General features: G+C 42.8%; 1 protein-coding gene across 1 annotated transcript in view; it reads left to right on the top strand.

Annotated features, from left to right (window-relative positions):
• The first annotated feature begins 16,424 nt into the window (after positions 1-16,424).
• Positions 16,425-19,453, top strand: part of CYP7A1 (cytochrome P450 family 7 subfamily A member 1) — a 6,168-nt gene continuing 3,139 nt past the window's right edge. Inside the window, 2 exon segments of the mRNA XM_082258002.1 lie at positions 16,425-16,600; positions 17,296-17,536. Of these exon segments, the coding sequence (XP_082114128.1) occupies positions 16,521-16,600; positions 17,296-17,536 (321 nt within the window). The 5' untranslated portion in view covers positions 16,425-16,520.

The following is a 19,453-nucleotide window of genomic DNA, read 5'->3' as shown; positions in this document are numbered from 1 at the left end:
TAGAGTGACTTTATGTATGTAGTAACACAGTGATGAAGATTTAAGAGACAGGTTGAGTGGAGGTGGTAGGTGACAGACACTTGAAGGTAAGACAGTAGCAGATGGATGCAGGTAGGTTTAGCAATCATGTATGGTAGCAGATGACAGAGTAGCAGGTGGAGATACAAGAGTGATCAACCCAGTGCAGGAATAAGTAGCAGTAGTCTTAAGAGCTAGCAATCTAGATATGCAGATGTGATAAATAGTCTTTACTATGCAGAGCTAGATAGTGTAAGCTTAGTATAAGTTTATAGAGGGTTCCCCTGCGGGGTACTTAGCACTAATAGCAATACAGCCGAAGGTTGGTTCAGGAGGAGCGGATGATCCGGAAGCGGGATGCAGGGATCAGCGCAGCGAGGTTCCGTCAGCGAAGTATGCTTGCAAGCACGAAAGCTTCAAGCCAAGTTAGCATCCAGGTAAGGGTGTTTGAACGAACACATGTGAGTGAGAACCGGCGCTTTAAATAGCCATCTAGTCCGGCGCTGAGTGATGACAGCTTCAGTCTTAAAGGTGTATGCGCACCTTTCCAAAAGAGAATGGTGGGGCGCATACACTTGTGAAAAGAGTAATTTAGGGTACCAAAGGTACCGGAACATTACACTGTCTTCTGGACAACTGTCAAGTCAGCGGTCTTCCCCATGGTTCTGTAACCTACTGAGTCAGATTAAGAGACCATTAAAAGGCTCAGGATCCCTTTACATGTGTTTTGGGTTAATTAGCTGATTAGAGTGTGACACCATGAGTCTACAATACTGAACTTTTCACAATATTCTAATTTTCAGAGATACTGAATTTTAGATTTTCACTCGATGTAGCCATGATCATCAAAATTAAAAGAAATAAGTGCTTGACATATATCACTCTGGGTGTTATAAATCTATATAATATATGAGTTTCAAGTTTTCAAATTTTTTGAGGTGCACCTGAATGTCCTAGATGACACCACCTTGTGGCAAAATGGGAAGTACACTAAACCCATCTTACAGGGGTAAAGTGAAGCAGGCATCCTGGAAGACAAGGATTTTTCTAGAAGACTGGTTATGCAAAATCTCTGGACCACTTTATAAATATGGAGTGTCAGTATATCAGTAGTCAAAAGCTTGTGCACAGGGATCCTAAAAAGCTGAGGGGCTAGCCCAATTCATTTTAAAGGTACTTCTATAAGTCTTCTGATGGAAAGGTTTATTTCCCTTTTTAGGGATCACAGATGATTGGCTTAGTGGGACACAGAGATTTCAATTTATAATACTTAAGCCCCGTACACACGTACCGATGGTCGGCATACAAATGTTCCTCTTTTCTCCCCGGGATGTCGGTGTCTGTTGAAAAGTGCAAAGACAGCACAAGGACAGCACAAGAATTTTGTCTGCAGACTTCAGCTGACTGCAGAAGTGATGTCATGTAATGGTTAACTTTCCCTGTGTTTTTAATTTTCTGAGCATGCCCAGTCTTGCAAATCTGCGGTCTGTCGGCCGAATTCTGTACTGACAGGCGAACAATCGTCCGTTCTGGTGTCGGCATACAAAAATTTTCATGTTTGCAAGAAAGACTTTTGTCCGCGGATTGTGCGCAGACATCTGTCGGAGGCACCATACTAACACGCGTACAATCGGCAGATCCTTCGTCCACCGACGTTTGTATGCCGATGATCGGTACGTGTGTACGGGCCTTTAGTCTAACAAATTAGCCCTTTCAGGGCCGACCCAAGACATTGTGCTGCCTGGGTCCAAAAATGAAGGAAGTGTTGACACCCCACCCCCTCAAAAAAAAAAAAAAAAATCACAGCCATCATAGGGCCCACACATCCGTTATTTTATATAAATATAAAATGTGGAAAATATTATATATTCTGTTAACTTCTTCTATAACTCACCACCGGACCGGTCCACCAAACAAACACTGTCTGTCTTCAGTCCTCCTGTCACTCCTGTGTCTTCCACACCCCCCCACCCTAGAAGATCCAGCCTGCCCTGTGTGGGATGGAGTGCGCTGATGTCTGACGTCATTGCGCTCACCACAGTCACGCGAAGGACGTTCCCTGGAGGAGACACTCGGCCTCCTCATACTCATCAGTTTGCACTTATGGGAAGCAGAATGAGATGAGGAAATGCCGCCGGTAATGCGCTGCAAACTAATGACACAAAAAGCTGCTGGAAAATAATCTTGAGCGTAAATTTACCTCCCCTCTCAAAGTTCCGCCTGGTTCCAATGGACCCAGTAGAACCCATTGTAGGGTTGGCCCTGGGCCTTTTTCCCTAAGGCAAAACTTAAAGTTATGATAATGTCCTGAATGAAGAGAGGTTATACCCAGGCCAGTCCTGGGCCAGTTTAAGTGTAGTCTGTGTCCATTGTATTAGGATTGGGTTATCTAGGCACCATAGTTATGCTGGCTATAGATAAATTGCAATTTTAAACCATGTGTGACCATGCCTGGTCGACAAAAGTTGATTGCTAGATCGACTTCTGTTGAACGGGCTTATTGGCAATTTTTTCTCGATCAGCTGGTTACAGTCACTGATCAGTGTATTCTGACAGCAGAAAGAGTCTGTCTTTCAGATTACAATGTGCCAGCGGGAAGGGTTCTTCTATCTACTTCGATTGTGTGGATGGTGGAAGTCCAATCATCTACGACCAGCTTAGGACCCAGGGTGCTCAGTAATCACCCGTAATTAAAGTGATATTAACCACTTTAGGACCGGAAGGATTTGCTGCGTTACTTTAACCACTTACCCACTGGGCACTTAAACCCCCTTCCTAACCAGACCAATTTTCAGCTTTCAGTGCTCTCACATTTTGAATGACAATTACTCAGTCATGCAACACTGTACCCATATGAAATTTTTGTCCTTTTTTTTCACACAAACAGAGCTTTGTTTTGGTGGTATTTAATCATAATTGGGTTTTTTTTTTTTTGTGCTATACATGAAAAAAGACCGAACATTTTGTAAAAATGGGTTTTCATTTTCTTTCCACATTTTCCAAAAACTTGTGGAAAAAAAATGACATGTTCAAAAGACTCATTATGCCTCCTAGATTATGTGTTGGGGTGTTTGTTTTCCAAAATGGGGTCATTTTGTGGGCGTTTCCATTGTTCTGGTGCTCCAGGGCCTTCAAAATTGTGATAGGTTGTCAGGAAATTATATGTGTAATTTATGCTCCTAGAACGCCTCACGGTGCTACTTGGATGTTGGGCCTCTGTATGTGGCTAGGCTGTGGAAAAGTCCCACACATGTGGCATTGCCATATTCAGGAGGAGTAGCAGAATGTATTTTGGGGTGTAGTTGCAAGTATGCCAATAAAGTGTGTGAGAAAAAACATTTTGTGGAAAAAAAAATAATAATATTGCAAAGAAATATGGAAAAAAATTACAACTTCAAAAAACCCATTATGCCTCTTACTAAATACCTTGGAATGTCTACTTTCCAAAAAAGGGGTCATTCGGGGGGTATTTGTACTTTACTGGTTTGTTAGGGTCTCAAGAAATTAGATAGGCCGTAAGTATATCAGGTGTGATCAATTTTCAATGATTGACACCATAGCTTGTAGACTCTATAACCTTCACAAAGACCAAAAAATGTATACTTATTTGGGTTATTTTTACTAAAAATATGTAGCAGTATAAATTTTGGCCAAAATTTATGAAGAAAAATTACTAAATTTGCTACATTTTAAAACCGAAACGAAGAAAAATGCATTTTTTTTTTACACAAAGTTGTCGATTTATAAGATATTCCTAACACATAGCATGTACAGAGAAAAAATGACACCCCAAAATAGATTCTGCTATTCCTCCTGAGTATGGCGATACCCCATGTGTGACACTTTTACACAGCCTGTCCACATACAGAGGCCCAACATGCAGTGAGCACCGTCATTTTCTGAGGCACTGTAGGGCACTGATAAGCACTGTAGTGGCACTGATGTGGCATGGATGAGCACTGATGTGGCATGGATGTGGCAGGAATGAGCACTGATGTGGCATGGATGAGCACTGATGTGGCATGGATGTGGCACGGATTAGCACTGATGTAGCACGGATGAGCCCTGATGTGGCACGGATGAGCACTGACGTGGCATGGATGTGGCACGGATGAGCACTGGCATGGCATGGATGTGGCATGGATGAGCACTGATGTGGCATGGATGTGGCACGGATGAGCACTGATGTGGCATGGATGTGGCACGGATGAGCACTGATGGGGCATGGATGAGCACTGATGTGGCATGGATGTGGCATGGGTGAGCACTGATGTGGCATGGATGTGGCACAGATGAGCACTGACATAGCATAGATGTGTCACGGGTGAGCACTGACATGACATGGATGTGGCATTGAAGTGGCATGGATGAGCACTGATGTGGCATGGATGTGGTATGGATGAGCACTGACGTGGCATGGATGTGGCATGGATGAGCACTGACGTGGCATGGATGTGGCACAGATGAGCACTGATGTGGCATTGATGTGGCATGGATGAGCACTGACATGGCATGGATGTGGCATGGATGAGCACTGACGTGGCACGGATCTGGCACGGATGAGCACTGACATGGCATGCATGTGGCATTTATTACCACTGACGTGGCATGGATGAGCACTGACGTGGCATTGATGAGCACTGAAGTGGCATGGATGAGCACTGATGTGGCATGGATGAGCATGTATGTGGTGGCATGGATGAGCACTGAGGCAGCATGGGTGGGCATAGATGTGGCACAGATGGGCATGGATGTGGCATGAATCTGGCATGGATGAGGCATGAATCTTGCATGGATGAGGAATGAATCTGGCATGGATGAGGCATGAATCTGGCATGGATGAGGCATGAATCTGGCATGGATTAGGCACGAATGAGGCATGAATCTGGCATGGATGAGGCAGAGGATGGCTGCAGCTGCAGTTTTTCTCCTCTCCTCACACACTGTACCGATCATTGTGTAAAGTGTGTGAGGAGAGAAATGAACCAGGTATGTGCTGGTTTGTTGACAAGTGATCGCTCCATCATTGAACAGAGCGATCAAGTGGTAAAGGGCCGCTGTCATTGGCCCTTTACCATGATCCGTGATGCGCCAGGTCACGGCATGAACAGCTCCATGTGCATGCACCAGGGGGCGCACAGGAGCGCGATTCTGGGATGACGTCATTGTACGCCCTCCCAGAATAAGCCAACCGCGCTGTAGCTGTCATTCGGCTATGGCCCGGTCGGCAAGTGGTTAACGGACAATTGCGCAGTCGTGCGACGCTGTACCCAAATAAAATTGATGTCCTTTTTTTCCCACAAATAGAGCTTTCTTTTGGTGGTATTTGATCACCTGTGCGATTTTTATTTTTTGCGCTATAAACATAAAAAGAGCGACAATTTTGAAAAAAAAAAAACAATATTTTTCGCATTCTGCTATATGACATTCTAAAAAAAATTTTAAAAATCTAAATTTTTTAACATTTTAGGCCAATTTGTTTTCTGCTACATATTTTTGGTAAAGAAAAATGGCAATAAGCGTATTTTGATTGGCTTGCGCAAAAGTTATCGTGTGTACTAACTACGAGAAAGATTTATGTAATTTTTATTGTTTTTTTTCACTAGTAATGGCGGCGATCTGCAATTTTTTGCGGTACTACGACATTGCGGCGGACAGATCGGACCCCTAACTGACATTTTTGACACTTTCGGGGGTACCAGTGACATTACTACAGTAATCAGTGCTAAAAATATGCACTGTTACTATAATAATGACACTGGCAGAGAAGGGGTTAACCCTGTGGGTGATCAATGGGTTAAATGTGAGCCTAGGGGAGTGATTCTAACAGTGGGGGGGGGGCGTGGCTTGTGAAATGACCATAGAGACTTGTGATCCTATATAGAAGGATCACATGAGCTCTGTGATCATTTCAGGGAGAAGAACGGTCAGCTGTGTTTACAACAGCCGACCATCCTTCTCTCTCAGCAGGGAGTGATTGAGAGTGTCAGGCGGCAATCGGAGCCGCCTGACCCGTGCATCGGCTTCCCGGCTCGCCCCCTAGCCTCCTGAGAGCGACCGACGTATGTCTACATCGGTTTGCGTAAAAAAGAGCCACCCTGCCGCCTTTTTACTGCTGGTCGGGAAGTGATTAAAGGCAAAATGTAGAAAATAATAAATAACAAATGTGTCATACTTACCTGCTCTGTGCAGGGGTTTTGCACACAGCAGCCCCAATCCTCCTCTTCTTGGGTCCCCCGCTGGCACTCCCAGCTCCTTCCTCCTGTCGAGTGTGCCCAGAGCAGGCAGCTTGCAAGGGGTGCACCCAAGCAGACGAGCTCTCAAGCCGCTGCTCTATGTGTCCTTGGCACCCCACCCCCTCTCTGTCCTCATTGGCTCACTGACTGTGATTGCTGTCTCAGCCAGGAGGACAGGAGTGAGGAGGGAGAGACCCAGGAGAGCCGATGCTCTTGTGCACATTGCTAGATCGAGAGGGAGCTCAGGTAAGTATTGGGGGGGGGGGCTGCTGCACACTGAATGTTTTTTACCTTCACGCAAAGAATACTTGAAGGTAAAGTATAACCACTTTAACAGACCTGGTCAGACTTACCCCCACACTTTCTATTTATTACAAATCTATGTGAAGAAACCAGTGATGAGGGGTGTGGTTCTTACTCAGCTACGTCAGCACTGAACACTGGAGTGGGAGAAAAGGAGTCAACATTTTCACTCAGACAAAAGAGTATTGAGAAAGCCGGACATAGACAATGCAATTTTATTTCCTGTAACCATGGGTTGCAAGAAAGAAAATCGCTTGGTTCCCCCATCAACACAGTCAGTGTTTTTGGGGAAATCCCTCTCACTGGGCTATCAGGTTCTCCTGACGGGGGTGGGGAACGAGGAGCCGGGAGCTGTCCCTGATGGGAGAACACATGGTGATTATTGCTAGCAGTTATAACCGCTGCCAATAATGTCATAAAAAAATCTGACATGGTGGTTGAATCCAAGTTGATCAATTGATAAACTTGGGTACTATCAGCCTGCCAATACATGGTTCCAATCTTGGCTGGCTCCTGCTGAGATTCAAGCTGTCTATGGCAGGCTTTAGGACTTTTAAAGCAAAAATCAATCTTAAAGCGGAGTTCCGGCCTCAAATACCTTTTTAACTAAAAATACCCCTATAATACTAATCCATTGCCCTTTACAGAACCGCTATTCTCATACGTACAAGGTGTACAGTATTGGATTTTAGTCAAAATCGTACTTTTAAAAACGTTGTCTGGGCGCGGCCATCTTAGACGTGGGCATCTGAAGCCACAGTGTAATCTGCTGTGTCCTTCTTCCTGATTCCAGGGAGTGTTCTGGGAGTTCTTCCTGATTCCAGCCTCCTGGGAGTGATGACAAACAGCTCCCAGGATGCAATGCAAAGGCGGAAGTGATGTTGGTGGCCGTGGCCACAGAGGGGGGAGAACGAGGAAGTACAATCAAAAATGCCCTGAAAATAAGGTAAGGGACCGCTGAAAAAAATTGAAATTGTCCAACTGTTGATCAGCATAGCGAGCACTCCAGGAATCACTGAAGTTGCAAAATAGACCGGAACTCCACTTTAAATCATGCAGAGTTGCATGGCTATAAAGAGATTAAAAAGTACGAGATATTAAATGGGCTTTAACTCTAGCGCTGTTAGAATGTCTGTTATCTGCCACAGCCTAAACCTAAATTTATCATTGCAGACAAGTATTGTCCCACTTCCATAAGTGGTGTTAAGGCCCGTACACACGTACCGATCGTCGTCATACAAACGTCGGCGGACGAAAGATCTGCCGATTGTACGCGTGTTAGTATGGTGCCTCCGACAGCTGTCTGCGCACAATCCGCGGACAAAAGTCTTTCTTGCAAACATGAAAATTTTTGTCTGCGGACACCAGAACGGACGATTGTTCGCCTGTCAGTACAGAATTCGGCCGACAGACCGCAGATTTGCAAGACTGGGCATGCTCAGAAAATTAAAAACACAGGGAAAGTTAACCATTACATGACATCACTTCTGCAGTCAGCTGAAGTCTGCAGACAAAATTCTTGTGCTGTCCTTGTGCTGTCTTTGCACTTTTCAACAGACACCGACATCCCGGGGAGAAAAGACGAACATTTGTATGCCGACGATCGGTACATGTGTACGGGGCTTTAGTTCTTTTCAGGCTGTAGTTGTGTATTTAGCTGCAGAGGTTCGATCTGTTTCACAGGAGTGCGCACGGGGGAGTGCCAGGTGTGCCTTGGCACACCCTAATCACTCAGTGTGGCGCAGATTCTCCCTGTGTAGACCCCTGATATTTCACCAAAGCCACCTAATGGGGCTCCTAAAACTAATTGTAAAAAAATAATAAAAAATAAAATTGTAAAATGTAATTAAAATAATAAAAATAAAAACTACTGACACTGTCCACTGCCCTACTGACATTAATCTCTGCCCTACCAACACTGTCCGTTGCTCTGATGACACTGTCAGTATATACAGTATCTCACAAAAGTGAGTACACCCCTCACATTTTTGTAAATATTTTATTATATCTTTTCATGTGACAACACTGAAGAAATTACACTTTGCTACAATGTAAAGGAGTGAGTGTACAGCTTGTATAACAATGTAAATTTGCTGTCCCCTCAAAATAACTCAACACAGCCATTATTGTCTAAACCACTGGCAACAAAAGTGAGTACACCCCTAAGTGAAAATGTCTAAATTGGGCCCAATTAGCCATTTTCCCTCCCCGGTGTCATGTGGCTCGTCTCAGGTGTGAATGGGGAGCAGGTGTGTTAAATTTGATGTTATCGCTCTCACTCTCCCATGCTGGTCACTAGAAGTTTAACATGGCACCTCATGGCAAAGAACTCTTTGAGGATCTGAAAAAAAGATTTGTTGCTCTACATAAAGATGGCCTAGGCTAAAAGAAGATTGCCAAGACCCAGTAACTGAGCTGCAGCATGGTGGCCAAGACCATACAGCCATTTAACAGGACCGGTTCCACTCAGAACAGGCCTCGCCATGGTTGAACAAAGGAGTTGAGTGTATGTGCTCAGCGCAATATCCAGAGGTTTTCTTTGGGAAATAGACAGATGAGTGCTGCCAGCATTGCTGCAGAGGTTGAAGGGGTGGGGGTTCAGCCTGCCAGTGCTCAGACCATACCCCGAATACTGCATCAAAGTGGTCTGCATGGCTGTCGTCCCAGAATGAAGCCTTTTCTAAAGATGATGCACAAGAAAGCCTGCAAACAGCTTGCTGAAGACAAGCAGACTAAGGACATGGAACCATGTCCTGTGGTCTGATGAGACCAACATATACTTATTTGGTTCAGATGGTGTTAAGCGTGTGTGGCAGCAACCAGGTGAGGAGTACAAAGACAAGTGTGTCTTGCCTACAGTCAAGCATGGTGGTGGGCGTGTCATGGTCTGGGGCTGCATGAGTGCTGCCCGCACTGGGGAGTTACAGTTCATTGAGGGAACCATGAATGCCAACATGTACTGTGACATACTGAAGCAGAGCATGATCCCCTCCCTTCGGAGACATGGCCACAGGGCAGTATTCCAACATGATAATGACCTCAAACATACCTCCAAGATGACCACTGCCTTGCTAAAGAAGCTGAGGGTAAAGGCGATGTACTGGCCAAGCATGTTTCTAGACCTAAACCCTATTGAGCATCTGTGGGGCATCCTCAAATGTAAGGAGGAGCGCAAGACCTCTAACATCCACCAGCTCTGTGATGTTATCATGGAGAAGTGGAAGAGGACTCCAGTGGCAACCTGTGAAGCTCTGGTGAACTCCATGCCCAACAGAGTTAAAGCAGTGCTGGAAAATAATGGTGGCCACACAAAATATTGACACTTTGGGCCCAATTTGGACATTTTCACTTAGGGGTGTACTCACTTTTGTTGCCAGCCATTTAGACAACAATGGCTGTGTGTTGAGTTATTTTGAGAGGACAGCAAATTTACACTGTTATACAAGCTGTAAACTCACTACTTTACATTGTAGCAAAGTGTCATTTCTTCGGTGTTGTCACATGAAAAGATGTAATAAAATATTTACAAAAATGTGAGGGGTGTACTCACTTTTGTGAGATACTGTATACACTTGCACACACATGCAAATGTGTTTAAGCTTTGGGGTGCACACCCTAATGTAATAGACTGTGCACACCTATTATATGTCTCAAAACTAAAGATGGCTATATACCGATTGAGATTTCACCAGTTCGGCAGGCTGAATCTAATCAGTGTGTGGCCATCCCTACTCATTAGTCAATAGTTTCATTGACTTCCATCCAAAAATTGTTGTAGCCGATGAGCAGTGTATTCTGATTGCAGCTGGTCATGCAGTCATAATAGGGCAGTCTGTCAGCCACCTCATTTGTGTGGATGGAGGAATCTGTTAGTTTTTATTTTTTATTTTGATTCAGCCTGCTAACTGTACAGTGCATATTAGGTTTAAGGCTGTGGGCATGATTTACTAAAACTGGAGAGTACAAAATCTGACACAGCTCTGCTTGGTAGCCAATCAGCTTCTAACTGCAGCTTGTTCAATTAAGCTTTGACAAAAAAAAAAAAAAAGCCTGGAAGCTAATTCGTTTCTATGCACAGCTGAACCAGATTTTGCACTCTCTAGATTTAGTAAATCAACCCCTGTAAGTGGCTATTAGCAGCCCTGCTTCTTTAGAAGTGCTAATGCACATGCTAGACCATGAAGGAGCATGGTAGGTTTATGAATGGACAGATGTGGCATGACCTCTTGGTTTTGAGATGTCTGCCTGTCTATGGTCAGGCTAAAAGTAGAGGCTATGCAAGGAATCAATCAGGATTTATGAAACTGGATACTGCACCAAATCAAACACATTTTTAGGCACAGGGAGCTGAAAAGGAAGCTAGAAAAACAAAAGATTCTGCACTAGGATATGCGGTTGGATATTATAAACTTAATAGGAAAAAGGCTGCAGCCTGCCTCATCTATAATCCAGAGGATGTATAGTATGATAGAAAGAGAAGGGGGAGGCAGTGGCGCTCCCTTCCTCTCCACATATATTGGCAATATATAAATATATATTATATTTTTTTATATATATATATGTGTAAGCTCTAATGAGCAGGGCCCTCTAAATCCTCCTATATTGAATTGTATTGTAACTGTATTGTCTTCCCTCATATTGTAAAGAGCTGCGCAAACTGTCGGCGCTATATAAATCCTGTATAATAATAATAATATATTATATAATTTTATTGCAGAGCATTGCACTAGTGATCAGTGAATTACTGCGCTGGAGGAAGTGTCAATAGATTACAAGTGTGCTGATTACCGCACTTATGTGGTCCGCTGATCACTGACAGGTAAGTGTCCTAGTATTAAAAGTTAGCAGCTACAGTATGCTGCTGAATTTTTACTTATTCATTCTTTTTTTTTTTTTTTTGTACAGGCTGGATCTCTGCTTTAACTATGAACCATGTGGCTCCTGTGAAGAATAATGCGGTGAGCTATATGAATGGGCTAATTCTAAAAAACATCTAATAATGACGTGTCATTAAATTAAAATTGTATACATCAAAAACCATATACTGTAAAAGTGTATCAAAAAGAAAAAAGTCCTTTCTGTGAAAGTTCATACGTGCAGTACAATATATAACCATAAAAATTGTCCTCAAGGGATCCCAGTGCTACAGAATATCTTCAAAGCACACAAAAAAATTGGGAAAAGTAGTCTTGTAGTGAAATATTCTATTTCGTGACCATCCACCACCACTTATGTTAAAAAAAAACCACCAGCGTTTTATACCTTGCTTACACTTGTGGTTGGGGTTAGTAAAAACAGGTGTTTCAGCCACAATTTTAAAACCTCCAATCACACCCCCCCCCCCTCCTTAGGCTGAAAAGGCAGCTAGATGGGGGGTATACGCATGTGGTGGCCATGATACTTTTGCTTCGGGGCAGCAGCAAAAAATGATACCTTCTGTTGTGTTCAGCAAGCTTTACCTCCGCTAAATTTGATCCATTCAAGTAAATGCGGCCATACTGCGTGTAATGCACTCGATTTGCAGTGTGGAGGTGTGGCATTGACAGGGTTAAAATGGGCAGAGTGAGCCTGACACCTTGTCAAACACATCTGAAAAATGATCGACTGTGAATTGCTTTTCAGTGGTATGGCAAGATCTGCCACACATCTAAACTTACGCAATCTGTTCGATGCGTGTCTGTTCACTGGATCAGGTGCGATTTAGGCCTGAATTTACACCTGGACCGGACCCAAACACGCACAGGACCCTTCTGCAATCTTGATCATGACCGTCCTGGAGCTCCATTGAGAGCTGGTCACACTTGCCTGTCATGGGAATTGGATGTGGGGAAAAACACACATTCAATTCGCATTTATGTGAACCCGGCCTAAAAAGGAAGATCCACTTTAAGCCCTACTCTACCTAATTTGACATGTCCTTTTTTTTTTTTTTTGGGAGGCATGTGTACCTAGCTTTGACAGATCCCATCTCCTATTAATGTGTGGACTGCTTTGACCAGTGATGGCAAACCTTGGCACCCCAGATGTGTTGGAAGTACATTTCCCATGATACTCATATGCTCTGCAGTATAGTTAAGCATCATGGGAAATGTAGTTCCAAAACATATGGGGTGCCAAGGTTCGCCATCACTGGCCTAGGCGAGCCGAGGAGAAGTTTTCCTTCCGCTGCTTGAGTTTTGGATCGGTTTCTGAAACTGCATTAAAACAGCATAGATATCTACCTCACAGAAGTCTTAGGCCCCTTTCACTCATGCGGACTGCTTGTCAGTTTTTCATCCTTCATCCTTCCGTTGACGGATGAAAAACGGAAATCAATTCATCTCTATAAAAAAAACGGATGTAAACCGGTGATCATCCATTAACAGCTGCATCCGTCAACATCTTGAAAATGGATCAAAGCCCTATTTTTGCTCTGTTTAAAAAAAAAAAACAGATTTAGGAAAAACAATCTGATTTTTGCATTGGTAGTGATGTAAAAAAACTGATGTAAAATTCATACTTTTTTTTTTTTTTTTTTCTTTGAAAAAAATGTGACTGAACTTATGAAATGAATGGTCCACATGTGCATATCACATTAAAGCATGAAGTTCATGTAAACTGCAGCGGGTGTCAATGTTAGGTTAATGATGTCCCAAAAAAGTTTGCAAAACAGTGTGATTGACAGAATTGGATTGCAATGTTGTGAATGTCCATGTGATCTGATTTCAGTGCTGGGGGGGGGGGGGGGGGGGGGGGGTCCTGCACCTTTTTTGCGCTGATGCGGTGCAATTTGAGCCATACAAATTAATGAATCAATCACACTGCACAGGCATTGCATGTAATTTGCACAGCTGGGTAGTGAGGATGTAAAGCCAAAACTCCTTAGTTTTTGGATATTTTGGAAAGGGTTTGTTTGAACTACTGTCAGGCTTTTATTGCTGTCCGTGTCCCCACAGAGGAGATTCACTCTTTCTATTTTACTGGTGGCCATTGTCACCAAAACAGAAAGTGATGGAAAAATCCAAAAGTTGTCAGCAGAGCCAAATTCTTTGGACTGGAAGCATTTGTTGTGGTGACAGCTGTCTAAAATAGGATTCCTCTAATGTTGGAGAGATTTCAACTCTCACACACATAATCCCTCACCAACGAATGTGTCCTCAAGTGACGTATGGGGACGGTGAGAAGGTCTTTGAGTGCAATGAGAGGCCAGGAAATTGACCATTCTAGAAGTGTTAAGCCCCGTACACACGCAATGGTTATCGGCCGACCGATGGTCCGTCTTTTTTCCAGAGTTGTGTTTTGTTGGTTGGAATTTGCCTAGACTGCACATGAGTTTTCTCGCCCAACAAAAATCTACTTCAGAAGTGATGTCATGTGTTGGTTTGCTTTCTTTGTGTTCTTTCTTCTCTGAGCATGCCCAGTCTTGCTCATTAGATTTTTCCCTGTCGAAATCTGTACTGACTGTACGTAAATCGGCCGTGTTTTGTCGGCCAACAAAAATTTTATAGTCTGCACACCAGATTTTTTTCAGGCGAAAAGTCAGTCGGTTGTCGGAAGCATCATACTAACAAGCCGAAAATCGGCAGATCGGACATAGGACGAAAATTCCCTGCCAATTTTTGATGCGTGTGTACGGGGCTTAAGTTTCTGAAGAGTCTTTAGTTGGCAAGTTCTCTTCATTGTAGTGATGTTCAGTGACACAGGCACTGCAAAAGGGAATTTATTCAGGGTTTTCATTTTAAGAAGTTGCTTTTAAAATATATTTGGAGCCAACATTTTTGTGTGTGTATATATGTTCATATAATATACTCTCAGGCCCCACTGCCTGCTTCCATGAACACATACAGCAGTACTCTGCCCCACCCAGGCTCCCTCATTATTGGGTTTGACAACAGCAAGAGCCTAAAGGCCCGTACACAAGATAAGAAATTCGGAAGGGAAATTTCGTCCGTCCGACCGATCTGCCGATTTTCGGATTGTTAGTATGGTGCTTTCGACAGCCGACTCCGACTTTTCGGCTGACAAAATCCTGATGTGCAGGCATTCAAATTTTTGTCCTCCGTCAACACACGTCCGATTTTCGTCTCATTAGTACAGATTTCGACGGGGAAAAATCTTATGAGCAAGACTAGGCATTCTCGGAGATGAAAGAACACATAGAAAGCAATCAAACACATGACATCGCTTCTGAAGTAGAATTCTGTCGTATGGGAAAATTTGTATGAAAATAACCTCTTCACTTTCCACATCAGACTAGCATGCCACAAAAAATGGATGACAGATCGTTCGATAATCTGATCATGTGTACGGGGCTTTAGGTCCCTGCTGCTATGTGAGGGAGAGAGCCGCTGTTCTCATGCACGGTGCTTTTGGCCCCATAAACTTCCATAGAAACACCTGACTTGAGCAGAAAAAATGCTCAAACAGCAGCTGTTCGCCCCCAAATTTCCTCTCCCTCTCCTCCCCCTAGTGCTTTTTATTGGATAAAAAAATATGCCCGAAGCTGTAAAATTCTTGTAATACACTTCTAAAACTATTTGAATTAGATTGTAAAAAGCCCGAAAAATGCCAGTACAGAAAATGTATACACTCGGGTGTGAATGGAGCTTAAATAGGCATGCGTTAACCACTTGCCGACTGCCGCGTGACTATTTACGTAGGCAGTCAGCCCCTCACAGGCAAAGTGACGTAGGGCTACGTCTCTAGCCTTTAAGGGTTTTGGGAGCGAGCGCGCCGCCGGATGCGCACTCCCGCCCGGTCACGGACCCCCCCCCCCCCCCCACACGTGTGTGCCCGGCGGACCCGATCGTCCGTGACAGCGGGAGAAAGGCTTTAGTGTAAACAAAGCCCCCTGTCAGTCTCCCCTGTGTAAGAATGGTGATCAAACGGTTCTACTATGTAGGACCGTTGATCACTGTTCTTACACATCAAGCCACAGCCAATTACAGTTAGAAACACGCCCTTGGGGACACACTTAACCCCTCCCTCTCAAAAAAAGCTAACCCCTTCACTGCCAGTGTCATTTTTACAGTAACAGTGCATATGTATAGCACTGATTACTGCAGTAATGTCACTGGTAACCCCAAAAGTGTAAAAAATGTCTGTCAAGGGTCCGATCTGTCCGCCGCAATGTCGCAGTCCCGCAAAAAAATCGCAGATCGCCGCCATTACGCGTTTTAAAAAAAAAACAACAAAAATCTTTCCCTTAGTTAGTAAACGCAATAACTTTTGCGCAAACCAATCAAAATACGCTTTTTGCGGGTTTTTTTTTTTGTTTATAGCGCATGATCAAAAAATCGCACAGGTGATCAAATACCACCAAAAGAAAGCTCTGTTTGTGGGAAAAAAAAGGATGCCAAATTAGTTTAGGTACAGCGCCGCACGACCGTGCAATTGTCCGTTAAAGTCACGCAGTGCCGAATCGCAAAATAGGCCCTGGTCAGGAAGGGGGTAAAATCTTCCGGGGCTTAAGTGGTTAATGTTAAAAAAAAAAAAAAAACTTTAAGGCTTTAGAACCGCTTCAAGGTATTGCTACTACTGTGCTGGGACAGAACACCAGAGAAATGCTGGAAAGTAAATGGCTTGCCAGTAGCCAGTGAACTTGACCTATAGTTAACAGTTAGTAAGCTCATATGAGAGACCTGAACACACTCAGAGACCTTCAGATTATCTATTATTACAGCTCTTTGCTTACTCTGGAACGTCCTCATACCTCTGGGCAACGGTCAAGGCTATCTCTATGATGGTCTGGGCTGAGCCTTTTTTTTTTTTTTTTTTGACACCTGCACAGGGGTACAAACTTGAAGAAGAGCATCCCATTGGCTGCGAGGTTAATCATCAATACATATTCTTGGTTACTTGAGTTCATTTCTACACTGCCCATTATACTGCAATGGGTATATAAGTGATGATCACTTTTCTATCTTTCAGCATTGCTCTTTGCTCACAAGTGTGGTCCATCCTGAGATTCCATCATCTTAAAAGATGCTGACAATATCATTGATTTGGGGATCGGTTGTGGTTCTCTGCTGTTTTTTCTGGCTTATTGTTGGCATTAGAAGACGGTAAGAGAATTAAACCCTGAATTAAGCTTGTGTTTAATAATGTTTATAATACTGTCTCGCTCAATTACGATTTGAATTTGCTAGTGTATATACGGTATACATTTACATTTTCTACAATATTGCTATGCCAATAAACTCACTGCCACATAACACCTGTTCTAAAATGATGTGGTAGTATGTCTGTTGTCTTGGCAAAGCTAAGGACTCTTGTAAATTGGTACAGCATGCCATAGATCTCCAGTTTAATGTGTGTGTGTATATACGGTATATATTTAAATTTGCTACATGATAGCTTTGCCAAGAAAACACACCAGGCTTTTCTAAACAGATACAGCATAGATTCTCTCTATGATTACCAACTGAGCTACAACTGACTTTGGACATGGTTGCAAATTATATTTTTCCATTTAATGCAGAAAATTTAGACAAAACTATAATTTGCCATAAAGAGTAAAAACTCGCAAAGAAAAAAATGTCAGCAGTATATTGGCCAATAACCTTACATAGCCTTTTTAAAATATTGATTTTTGTTGATGGTCTACTGTGGCATGGTCAGAACAGAGTGTTTCGCAGCTGCATGATGCCAAGTGAGTAAATAAAGTAGATGTCAAACCAAGTTATTTGATAATCGGTAGTATTCTGCAAAGCTGTAACCAGTATTAAAATGGTATAAATGTCTAATCTTGTCATTGCAGGCAGCCAGGTGAACCACCTTTGGAAAATGGGATCGTTCCCTATATGGGATGTGCCTTGCAGTTTGGGGCACACCCTCTTGAGTTTCTCAGGTCAAGGCAAAAGAAATTTGGGGACATCTTCACCTGCAAGCTTGCTGGACAATACTTTCATTTCATCACTGACCCCTTTGCATTTAATGCAGTGATGCGACATGGGCGACACTTTGACTGGATGAAATTCCACTTCTCCACATCATCCAAGGTACAATCTAGCATAGGTTTGTTTTTGTGGGTTTTTTTTTTTTGCTATCTCAATAAGTTACACACGTAGAACTGAATTGATAAGACTGTCAAGCTATTAGCGTAGTGTGCAAATGACCATACCACATCCTATAAATATATAAATATAAACCTTTATAGTATTCACTGTCAAAGACTGATAACTAACATTCACTTCATGTTCCTAAAGTAATGCATTTAACTTTATTATCTGAAAGAAGTATGAGCTGTCTCTCTGTCTCTCTCTCTGTCTGTCTCTCTGTCTCTCTCTGTCTCCGTCTCCCTCTCTCTCTCTGTGTCTCTCTCTGTCTCTGTGTCTCTGTGTCTGTGTCTCTGTCTGTCTCTCTGTCTCCTTTTTAACAGATAAAAGCTTAACATATGTCAACCCAATCACTAAAATTCCCAATAGGCTTTAAATTAAATGTTAAAGGCATAACTTTTTCCAAAGCTTTTATTAAATGGTACCTGGTAATCCTGCCATTGCGGTCCTTTTCATGCATGGCAGCAGGCATAGGCTGAAAACTGTTCCCAGTTGAGTTTCTACTTTTTTACATGGCCTTCCAGTGGAGGCTACAAGTGGCTATGTCAGCACACATTACAGAGGCATGGTACTCTGTTATCACCAATATATGACATGCAGCTATCATGGAGTGCATGAAGGTAGACAGGAAGTCACTGCAGAAAATCGGTAGCACTGAGATGCACAATGGGTGAAAAAAAAGGTGAAAAACTGGTTTTATTCAGATTGTAGTGCTTTGGCAAACTAAATGTCGTCCAATTAAGGTTCACATTCATTTTCATAAACCCTAAAATACTATTTAACCCTAAAATCAGCTGCTGCATCTTTACAGGCATTCAGCGATTGGGCATTCATACCATTGTCCAGAATAATTTTTATTCTGGCCATTGAATTGAATTAACGCTCAAGCGCTAAACACGCCCAGTGTTAACACGCGTTTACAAGCGTCAACCTTTTTTTGTTTTTGCCCAAACTCCAATGCGTGCTCCTGCATGCACTGGTAGAGGGCTATTTTTTCTGCCTCCAATGCTCCTGCCACTAAACCATGCTAAAAGTTTGTGTGCATTGACACACAGGCTAACATAGAGGGGCGTTTAGAGCCAGATGGGGGGTGAGCCAGACACCGCCAGGAACAATTACAAAAATGTCCTGTGTGCATAAGGCCCTAAACAAACTTGATAGTACTGTGCACTATATATTACAATTGCCATATTTTTGGCATTATCACTGGTAGTTGTCACCACCGTAAGTGTCTAAACAAGGACCTTCATGACCGGATCACCAGGTATTTTAATAAAAGTTGCAGATATAATGATTGGAAGCAACTTTTTATAATTACTTTAACATGATGAGGACATTGATTGGCTTTACTTCCAATAGTACTTAAGTTTTGAAAAATACAAGATGTAGAGCATCTTAGTAGACACGTCAGGAAGCATTAAAACAGCGACAAATTACCATCAAGTAATCCTAAAGAATATTGATAATGAAACATCCGTATTGACTAGTTAATAAAGAGGAAAAAAAAATTACTATATTGCATTGAGGAGGTGGTAAAACACAGGTGGGAAGGGGGCAAGTATGGGAAGGAAAGGAAGATCAGTCAAATGAGAGATGTAGTGATAACAACTTCTGCCTAAGTTTGTTTGGCTTCATTTAAAGGAACAGTAATCCAATAATTTATCTAAACTCTTTTAGTGGTTAGTACACTAAGGAGTTCATTTACTAAATCTAAATAGTATGTGCACTGCAAGTGTAGTTGCTCTAGATCTGAGGGGAATATGGCAGGAAAATTAAAAAAAAAAAATGCATTTTAACTTGCACATGATTGGATGATAGAAATCAGCAGAGCTTCCCTTCAGATCTAGAGCAACTGCAATA

This window comes from Pelophylax lessonae (assembly GCF_965119305.1).
Source record: "Pelophylax lessonae genome assembly, chromosome: 5".
In the NCBI taxonomy this organism is placed as follows: domain Eukaryota; kingdom Metazoa; phylum Chordata; class Amphibia; order Anura; family Ranidae; genus Pelophylax; species Pelophylax lessonae.
The sequence above is the reverse complement of the archived record's forward strand: the minus strand, read 5'-3'. Positions and strand labels throughout refer to the sequence as shown.